This window comes from Phaseolus vulgaris, chromosome 5 (assembly GCF_051622355.1).
Source record: "Phaseolus vulgaris cultivar YP4 chromosome 5, ASM5162235v1, whole genome shotgun sequence".
Classification (NCBI taxonomy): Eukaryota; Viridiplantae; Streptophyta; class Magnoliopsida; order Fabales; family Fabaceae; genus Phaseolus; species Phaseolus vulgaris.
Window position 1 is genome coordinate 5,276,721 of NC_143502.1, and position 9,637 is coordinate 5,286,357.

At 35.4% G+C, this 9,637-nt stretch overlaps 1 protein-coding gene across 5 annotated transcripts; it reads left to right on the forward strand.

The window, feature by feature from the left end:
- The first annotated feature begins 4,753 nt into the window (after positions 1–4,753).
- Positions 4,754–9,421, forward strand: LOC137834965 (protein ACCELERATED CELL DEATH 6). 5 transcript variants are annotated; one of them, XM_090302064.1, is made up of 7 exons: positions 4,754–4,904; positions 4,998–5,705; positions 5,987–6,043; positions 6,191–6,304; positions 7,186–7,727; positions 7,810–8,434; positions 9,201–9,421. In XM_090302064.1, exons 2-7 carry the CDS (start codon positions 5,039–5,041, stop codon positions 9,227–9,229), a joined length of 2,034 nt encoding a protein of 677 aa, XP_090158190.1. In that variant the 5' UTR covers positions 4,754–4,904; positions 4,998–5,038; the 3' UTR covers positions 9,230–9,421. The 5 variants fall into 5 exon arrangements, with proteins under 5 accessions (XP_090158190.1, XP_090158189.1, XP_090158191.1 ...); XM_090302063.1 differs by having other exon boundaries at positions 4,756–4,904; positions 5,013–5,705; XM_090302065.1 differs by having other exon boundaries at positions 4,756–4,904; positions 5,013–5,705; positions 7,474–7,727.
- Positions 9,422–9,637: the final 216 nt, after the last annotated feature.

Sequence of the window (9,637 nt, forward strand, 5' to 3'; positions counted from 1 at the left end):
AAAAGTTCCTTGCTAAAACACTTAGAAATAAGGCTAGCAAAGAGTGAGCTAAGAGACTAGTTTAGGCTGAAATTTTGGCAGCAATTCAATAATCTATTCAAAGCTAATTTACAAGGGGGCTAGCACTTATATTTATAGTGTTATGGGCAGCCAAGGTGCAAGCTTTAACCCTAAAAACTCTCGACTCATAGAAGGACAAGTGACTCTCTCTAATTGGAGCAAATCCTCTCAAATTAGAGGTTGTCAAGTGTCCTCCTCTAATTGGAGAGAATTCTCTCCATTCCCATGAAGACAAATTTTCTTTTGGCATTGGTGGGAATCCTCTCCATTAAGGAGATGACATGTGAACCTTCATGCCTTCCTTGCCACTCCATGCTTTCTATTTGCTCTCTAGTAAATTATTTGTGCATCCTAGATGGTCTAGAGTTTCATTGGGTCCAAGGAGGCCTAATTGTAACTCTAGCTAGACTCTTTGTTTTTCTGTTTACACCCTACTCTAATTGGTCCAATACATGGCCCATGAAAATTGGCCCAAGAAAATGGCCCAAATACAAGCCCAAAATAAAGTCTACACTACTCTGTACAATGTTTATAAAACTATATAAAAATGGAAGGGCAGACAACAATTAATTCTCCCTGAGATTAAAGTCTTCTGAGATCCTTTTCCTGCTTCCAATCATCTTAACTGAATGTTTCGAGGCTGAATGGGTTTTCATCAGTGTTGTTCTTGTATAGGGTGGTACAGTGCCTAGGGTATGTTTAAAGTAACCCTAGTGGAGGACACAAAGGTCAAATTCTCTAATCTAAGTGGTGACCTCTGTATGAATAAGTGGTGACCTACTACCAAGTTTCTGCACAGTTAAGTAACTTTATAAATTTTAAGCTTTGTGTTGTTTTTGTGTGAGGTGGTGCATGAGGTGTGTGTAAAATGACCTCAATGAAAGACACCCAGGTATAATGATCTAATCCAGTATCAGAGTGAGTGGTGACCTTTGTACGAATAAGTGGTGATTGGCTACCAACTTTCTGCACAACGAAGTAATTTTAGAAATTTTGAGCTTTGTATTGTTCTTGGGTGGGGCAATGCAGTGCATGAGATGTGTGTAAAGTCACCATAGTGGAGAACATGATGGTAAAGTTCTCTAATGTCACTATTAATGTCGTTAGTCATAATCACATTAAATGGTGACCTGTGTAGGTATAAGTTGTGACCTAGTACCAAGTGCTTGAAATTTTAAATTTTGTTTTATTCTTGGGTAGTGCTTGAAATGTGTGTAAAGTGACCTTGGTGGAGGACACCAAGGTCAAGTTCATTAATCTCAATGTCAATGTAGGTAGTCATAATAAGTGGTGACATGTATAGGATTAAATGATGACCTATTACCATTTTTTGTGCACATTGATGTAATTTTGAGCTTTGTTTTGTTCTTGGGTGGGGTGGTGCATGGGATATGAGTAAAGTGACTTCAGTGGAGGACACCAAGCTCAAGTTCTCTAATCTCGATGTGAATGTAGTTAGTCATAGTATGTAGTAACCTGCTATCATGTTTCTGCACACTAATTAATTTTTTTAAAATCTGAGCTTACTGTTGTTCTTGGGTGGGGTGATGCATGAAGTGTGTGTAAAGTGACCTCAATAAAGTACATCAAGGTCAAGTTCTATAATCTGAGTGATAATGTATTTAATGATAGACACACTAAGTGGTGACTTAGGTAGGAATAAATGGTGACCTACTACCAAGTTTATGCATAATAAAGTAATTTTAAAAATTTTGAGTTTTGTGTTGTTCTTGGGTGAGATGGTGCATGAGGTGTTTGTAAAGTGACCTCAGTGGATAACACATAGGAAAGGTTTTGTAATCTCAATATCAATGTAGTTAGTTACTGTAAGTGGTGACTTATGTAGAAATAAATGGTGAACTGCTATCAACTTTCTGCACACTGAACAAATTTTAACATTTTAAGCTTATTGGTAGGGTGGTGCATAAGGTATGTGTGCAATCACCACTTTCTAAAACATTTTTATTTTTATTATTAATTTTGATAATAATATCAATAAGAATAACATTATTATTATTATTAAAAAACTTTTTTTATCGACAATGAATAAATTAAATAAAAAATAATTTCAAAGATGTTCCAACCCTTATATATATATGACTCAATTCCACGTATACAACCACCTAGACATAAAAATAAACACAACTCTTAACTTTTAAGCAAGAGGAGGATGGTTCCAAGAAGAAATAAGGTGGGAACTAGAAGGTGGAGATAAAGCAAAATTTTGGGAAGATGTTTGGGTAGGAAACTCAGATCTCAAAACTCTATTCCCAAGATTGTTCTCTCTGTCTTTAAACCAGGGGCATACTGTGGGAGAGGTTGGTGATTGGGTGGAATCAGAGTGGAGATGGTGTCTTAGGTGGAGGAGAACCAGGTTTGAATGGGAATCTCTGATGGAGGCAGGGCTCACCTTGGTGTTATCCAGGGCTGTTTTGAAGAAGAACAGCATGGATGTTCAGGTATGGGGGAAGGAGGAGTCCGGGACGTACACTGTGAAATCTGCTTATGAATGTCTGGTAAAGCCAGACATAGACTCTCAACAGGAGGTGTTTAAACATCTTTGGAAGGCAAAGGCATTCCCGAATGCAACGACAACTGCCTGGAGAGTATTGTTGGGCAGAATCCCAACAAGGCAAAGTTTGAATAGAAGAGGGGTTTTGATAAGTACAATGCTATGCCCCCTTTGTCAGGTAGATGATGAGACATGCCAACACCTGTTCCTGGAGTGTAAACATGCACAACGCATTTGGACCTTGTGCTTCAGATGGATAGGAATATCTTCTGTCCAACACAATGATATAAAGGTGCACTTCGAAAGTTTTGTTTTGAACCAAGCTAGTTCTAAGCAAAACCTGGTTTGGAAAGGAGTCTGGGTTAATATTATAAGAGGCATCTGGGATCAAAGAAATTTAATTGTCTTCAAGCAAGGTGTAGTTGACGCATAAGAGATTCTACAAAGGGCTCAACTCAAATCTTGGCTTTGGATGAAGCATAAGGTGCATTCTTTCAATTACTCCTTTGTAGACTGGATTCTAAACCCTTTGATATGCATTAATAGTTATAAGTAAGGTCTGCAGACGGAAGAGATAACTTTTGTTGGGATGGAAGGTGACATTACAGTGGTAAAGTCATATCAGCAGGTATGCAAAGGCCAACATGATCGTCGGTCGATGAAGCGGCGCTCTTCATGCGTGCGTAGTCGGTGCTCGCCGAAGTTATGCAAAGGCCAACATGATCTTCGGTCGATGAAGCGGCGTTCTCCATGCGTGAAGTTGCAAAAGCCAACATGATCGCCGGTCGATTGAAGCGGCGTTCTCCATGCGTGCCTAGTCGATGGTTGCCGAAGTTATGCAAATGCCAACATGATCGCCGGTCGAAGAAGTGGCGTTCTCCATGCGTGTGTAGTCGGTGGTCGTCGAAGTTATGCAAAGGTCAACATGATCGCCGGTCGATGAAGCGGCGTTCTCCATATGTGTGTAGCCGGTGGTCGCCGAAGTTATGCAAAGGTCAACATGATCGTCGGTCGATGAAGCGGCGATCTCCATGCGTGCGTAGTCGGTGGTCGCTGAAGTTGTGCATCACTGCCGTATCCGAAGAACAGAAGATCAGATAACTGGAAATCGCCGAGGTAGACACATCGCCGGGTTCTCCAGAAAGCTTATTTGAAGCTGTTGGAGATTTAGGTGAGTAAGTCCAGATGTGTTGGTTCGATAAAGATGTTTGTTAAACCTCAACAGGAGCAATGAGATGAAGGGAACAACTCGCTCGTCGACGAGGGGATTTCCCGAGTGGATCCTCGTCGAGAGCGGGGTTTCCTTAGGTCAGAGCATACATGGCGAGTAGCATTGGCGGCAGGAGATTGTGCTCCTCGTGGCACTTAGTGCTCACCAGAGTAAGCTACATGGCGAGTTATTCCCTGCATGGGTAACTTGTCGCATGGCGAGGTGAATGTAGGTGGCCTCGGTTCTGGGCGTTTCGGTAAAGTTAAATGTTGCTTTGAGGTAACTTGTTGGTTATATTTTTGGGTATGTTTTTTCTCACTTTATGGTTGTTCTGCTCCAACCATAAAGGAGAGTTTCTTTTGTGGATGATATAGGAAGTCCACTTGTGGTTACTGTATATGGGTTGGGATACCCCTGAAGTATCCCCTTTAATTTTATTTATTTATTGCTGATAAAAAAAAACAAGAGAAAGGAAAGGAAGCAAAATCCAAATGATATAAACTTAAATCATCATGATTCCCCTTTATTAGCTTCCACCCATTCAAAAGGACAAAACCTACCTAGCAAGAGCTCCTAGGCACCACACAACACCATCTTTAGAGAATCATTTAAACAACTTGAGTGCATTAGATGCTTCATTCCAATTGGCACAAACCAGAAAAATTAATAAAAAAAACTAAAACCGGAATCAAATACAAAACAACATAGTAGAAAAAATAAACTTTACACTGCAGGAAGAAAAATTTACAAATACAGAAAAAAGCTAAAAAAAATGAAAACTACTAAAAAAGTTAGAAAAAAAATCAACATATTACCGTAAGTCCACAAATTATTAACATATTAATACTTTTAGAGAATTGTATAATGGCACACGTTGTCAAAACACTATCAAAGTATCTTTGTTTGACCGGTGGGTCACCCTAGATGCCATTGAAGAACATTTAACTGACAGGTCAGTGATCTAGCTAATTGCGAGACAGCTAATGATTATTCCTGTTTCATAAATTTGCACTTCTCTCATAGGATTCTATAAAAGCTCTGTGTGTATGCTACATTACAGTTACTGCTAAAAACCTTTGAGCTTTGAAGAGAGGGAAGGTTCTAGTGTAGTGGAATAAGAAGGTAATTTAGAAGTTGAGAATTTTATGTCTTGTGCATATTTTGATTTATTTGTTTTAATTATTCTTTAAAATGGATAGATTGATATGTGTGTAGTTTTGGTATTTTTAGAGACAGAAAAAGAGGTAGGTGGAAGCATGATGGATTTTCATGGTGGAGAGGAGATAAGTATGAAGAATTATGATTTGGAAAATAACTACAAGGAAGGAGAAAACAGAAAAGAAAGCTCAGAAGACAGTGATGAAGTTCTGGCACATGGTTGGCGTTTGTTGCCAAAGAGAACATACGATGCAATAAAACAAAATAAGGCTGAATCATGGAGAGAAATAGATGATCAGAGTTTAAAGCAAGAGAGCCCTAAGGGAAACACGGTGCTGCATGTAGCAGCTCTCTATGGAAATGATAGGTGTGTGGAAAGAATAGTTGAAATTGGTGGAGCAGAGCTTTTGAGAGCAAAAAATAGAAATGGTGACACCCCACTGCATGTTGCTGCAAGAGCTGGCAAGATCCCTTCTCTTCACCAGTTGGTGGCTACACTTCTTCGTTATCCAATTACTAAAAAAGCCACATGGGCAATCCCTGAAACCAACAACCTAGGAAACACTTTGTTTCATGAGGCCTTGTTGAATGGTCACAAAGATGTAATGGTGATTCTAGATTCTACACCAACCTTCAGGAACTGGGCTGTGAAAAATGTATTTATTATAAGAAACAGACAAGGCAAATCAGTTTTGCACTTAGCATTTGAGAAAGGCTACGAGGACATTGTTGATGATTTATTGACCAGAGTAGTTCCAACTCTAGGTACAAAGTTACTACATTCCTTTAAACTTCCTCCTAGTACTTATTTTCTTATTTTCTCTAATTTAAGGAACTTTTTAATATGCCTTTTGGAAAAAATAAAATTATTTTAATTTTAACTAAGTTAATTTATTAGTTTGTAGAAAAGTTAATTTAGTTTCTTTTAGAAAGATGTTGGAAAAATCTCACTTTCCAGTTTTTTATCCAAATCTAAACTTATATTTATTGTCTTATTTATATATTATTTTCTAAAATATCTTATTGACTTGATCGTTGTATTACAGAGTCTGTAACCGAGGACATCGGAGGAGGAAGACCTTCTTATTCACACATTTTGGAGGGTATATGCATTTAGAGACAAAAAATATTTATTGTGGAATATTTTTGGACTTGTGTCATGAGAATTGTACAAAGATAATTTTGTTTGGTCTTTGAATCTTAGACTAAATAATATATAGTCATTACCCCTTATCTTTTGTTAATTACAGCTTCAGCTACAGTTAACCATCGAATAGCAAAAAAACCTTCAAGCTTCTGGACTTTCTTACAAAAGGACGGAGCTCGATCACCACTAATTTCGACAATTTTAAAACAGAATAAAGGTAATTTTTGTTCTGTAATAGTAAATTTTCTCTTATCATGCAGTAATCAGTTTATTAACAAATACTAACTATTGGAGAACTGAACACTATCTCTCCACTTTCTTTCTGTGTAGATCGAGTAATCAAAATTTAATAAAGCTTAATTATTTAATAATTTTTAATTAGATGACTCAACTTATATTTGTCTATTAATTGGACATTTTGTTTAAACGTTGTTATGGTTGTAATCATCTACTTTAGATTGAGAATTATTAACAAGTTCAAAACGATGACCCTAAATAGTGAGAATCCTTATTACATATATATATGCATTAACAAATGTCAATAACATATTTATAGAACTTAATTAAAAATATTTAGATATTTGTAGTTAGTTTTCTGAAGCGAAAATTAGACAGAAATACTTAATTAAAAAAACAAGTTTAAAGATTCAATTAGAAAAATATTATACAGAACTGATTAAAAAATTCCGTAGCTTAATTGAAATTTGTTTTAATTTTAAAATGAAAAAAAAAATCTTTCATTTTCAAAATTTTGTACTTACATCAAGTGATAGATTTATTTATCATAAAGACAATCTTAATTATAGAAGTTTCAAAAATACGATGAAAGAAAAGAGAGAAGATTTTGTATGCTATATGCTACTTTTTTTTCCCTTTTAAATATTTAATTTTTTCAAAATTTCCTTTCTCAATTAAGAGATATCAAATGCGATGAGCTCAGGATAAGATATAACGTAATTGGTTAATTTGTTTTATTAGAAATATTTATTTATTGGACATGTTTTTATTTTCAATATTCCTTCCTTTCTCTGAATAATATGGATTTGATATTTGCATGTAATATTCTACTGGTAATTGATTATTCATAAAATGTGACAGGTATTCTAGAGAAAATAGTACAGAAAAAGAAAGAATGGATTCATTTTAAGGATAACATAGGAAGAAATGCTCTTCACTATGCAGCATCTATAGGTTACCTACATGGTGTTGAGTGCTTACTTCAAAATTGTCATACCTGTAGTATGGAAAGAGACGAAGATGGATTTTTTCCTCTTCATCTAGCTTCTGCATTTGGACATATAGAAGTGTTAAAAATATTGCTTGAAAATTATCCAAATCCCAGAGAAATAGTTGATAACAAAGGTCGAAATATTGTACACATTGCAGCTATAATGGGAGAGTTTAATGTGGTAAGGTACGTCTTGCAAGATGCAAATGATGAAGTTAAAGATATGATAAATGATAAGGATTACGATGGAAATACTCCATTGCATTTGGCTGCCTCACACTCTCGTCCAAAAATTGTGCAAGCTTTGACATGGGACACAAGAGTGGATCTCCATTGCCTTAACAACAACAACCAAACAGCTCTCGATGCTTTTGAGCAATTTAAACAAGAAAATAATCCGCCCTTTCCACAGGCAAGTATACATAAAATATTATGCTTTACTTATTTTTGTATTATCGTGTTATTAAATTTGTAACAAAAACTTGTATCTACAGCGACTAACATGGTGTCAACTAAAATCTGTTGGTGTACAAAATGCTAAAAGAGGGTCACACTCTATCGAGATCCCCTGTCCTCGCAAACCAGAAGCCAAAAAGACGGATTTTTATAAAAATAGAATTGACACCCTTATGGTGGTTTCAGCCCTTATAACTACGCTAGCATTTGCTGCAAGTTTTACTTTGCCTGCTGGAAATAATAGTTCTAATCCAAGACAACAAGGCATGGCTGTTATGCTGAATCACATGTTGTTTAAACCATTTATTTTCTGCATCACAACATCCATGTATGGTGGCATTAGTGTTACTATTATACTCATTTGGGCTCAATTGGGAGATACAACTTTGGCTCTTTTGGCCCTTAAGGTGGCAGTACCCCTTTTAGGAGTCACTCTTACAACCTTATCAGTGGCATTCTTGGCTGGTGTCCACCTTGTTATAAGCGACCTCAGTTGGTTGGCCACTACTATTATGATTTTGTGTGTGATCTTCGTTCTCCTGCCTTTGTTACTGTACACTTTTCACTGGTTCCCCTTAGAATCAAGCAACATAATAATGCGGAACATTTCTTTCTATCCTTTCCAGTTTATCACATGGTTATTGGAAAAAGATTCAACTGAAGGTAGGTAATTTTGGATACACTATACTAAAGTCCCTGCATCTTTGTGGATTTATTTCCTTCCTTATCCTTTTTTATATGGAGATTGAACTTTGTTTTCATGTGCATCTTAATGGGAGTGTTGCATCTTAGATAACTACATGCTACTACTCATCATTTTCATGTTCAAAACCATTTGGCTTTATGAGTTGTACAGTCTTTTATCAATGTTTTATAATCAAGTATGTCATACAACTACTCTCTAAAAAGGAATTTTGTATGTATATACATCTTTAGAATAGAAATAAACAATAATGTGACTAAATATTAATAAATATTAAATCTTGTATGGTGACGATGTAAATTTTTTACCAAGTAAAAGGATTTTTCTGCTTTGTTAGTCCCTATATTCTTATACTTTTATCTTTGTTGCAAGAATATTGATTCTTCTTGTTCTATAAAAAGGATACTAGTAGCATGCTTATTTTTTTTTTTTCATATAATGAGTTTAATGATTTAATGAGTTTCACAAATGAATATGAGATTCCTTCATTCAAATTCAAATAGAAGAATTTAATAAGTTAACAACAAGTTGTTATAACAAAGTGCCATGAAATTATGTTGGTGTGATGAAGGTTCCTATGATTAGTTTTTCTGTGAATGAATTGCTTTATGTTTTCAAAAGGATATGAATGATTACATTATAGTTATTATAGTTGGATAACTCTGTTCTTGAGAATTTATTTCTCACTATTTGTTTTTATTGATTATATGTGCTAACCTTTTTCAGATGAGATGAAAGGCCACTCTATCAATTAGAGAGTATCCATAAATCAATATCTCAAGTTATAGGCTATAAGTTTGGTTCATGTTAACTTGTTATCTGATAGTATGATATTACCAAATGTTAAAGGCCCTAAGACACTCAAGTTAGTTGATATATGTGTTTGTAAGACCAACATATTTTCATGGAAGCGTGTACTTTTAAATAAACTATTGGTCACCTGTCTACATGATATTCTATATTAGTTTGGTTGTGTATGTACTTATTTGGGTAACATGAAAAGATATATACCTCTCTAAAGGGAAGTACCTTTCTTATGTTCATTCAGTTCAATTTGTTTTATTAGCAAAAAAGTTATATAAAACAAAATGAGCTAAAAGGGGTGTTCCAACCCTAATACACAGGTATACAATACTAATTAATCTTTCTCACTTATTTGTATT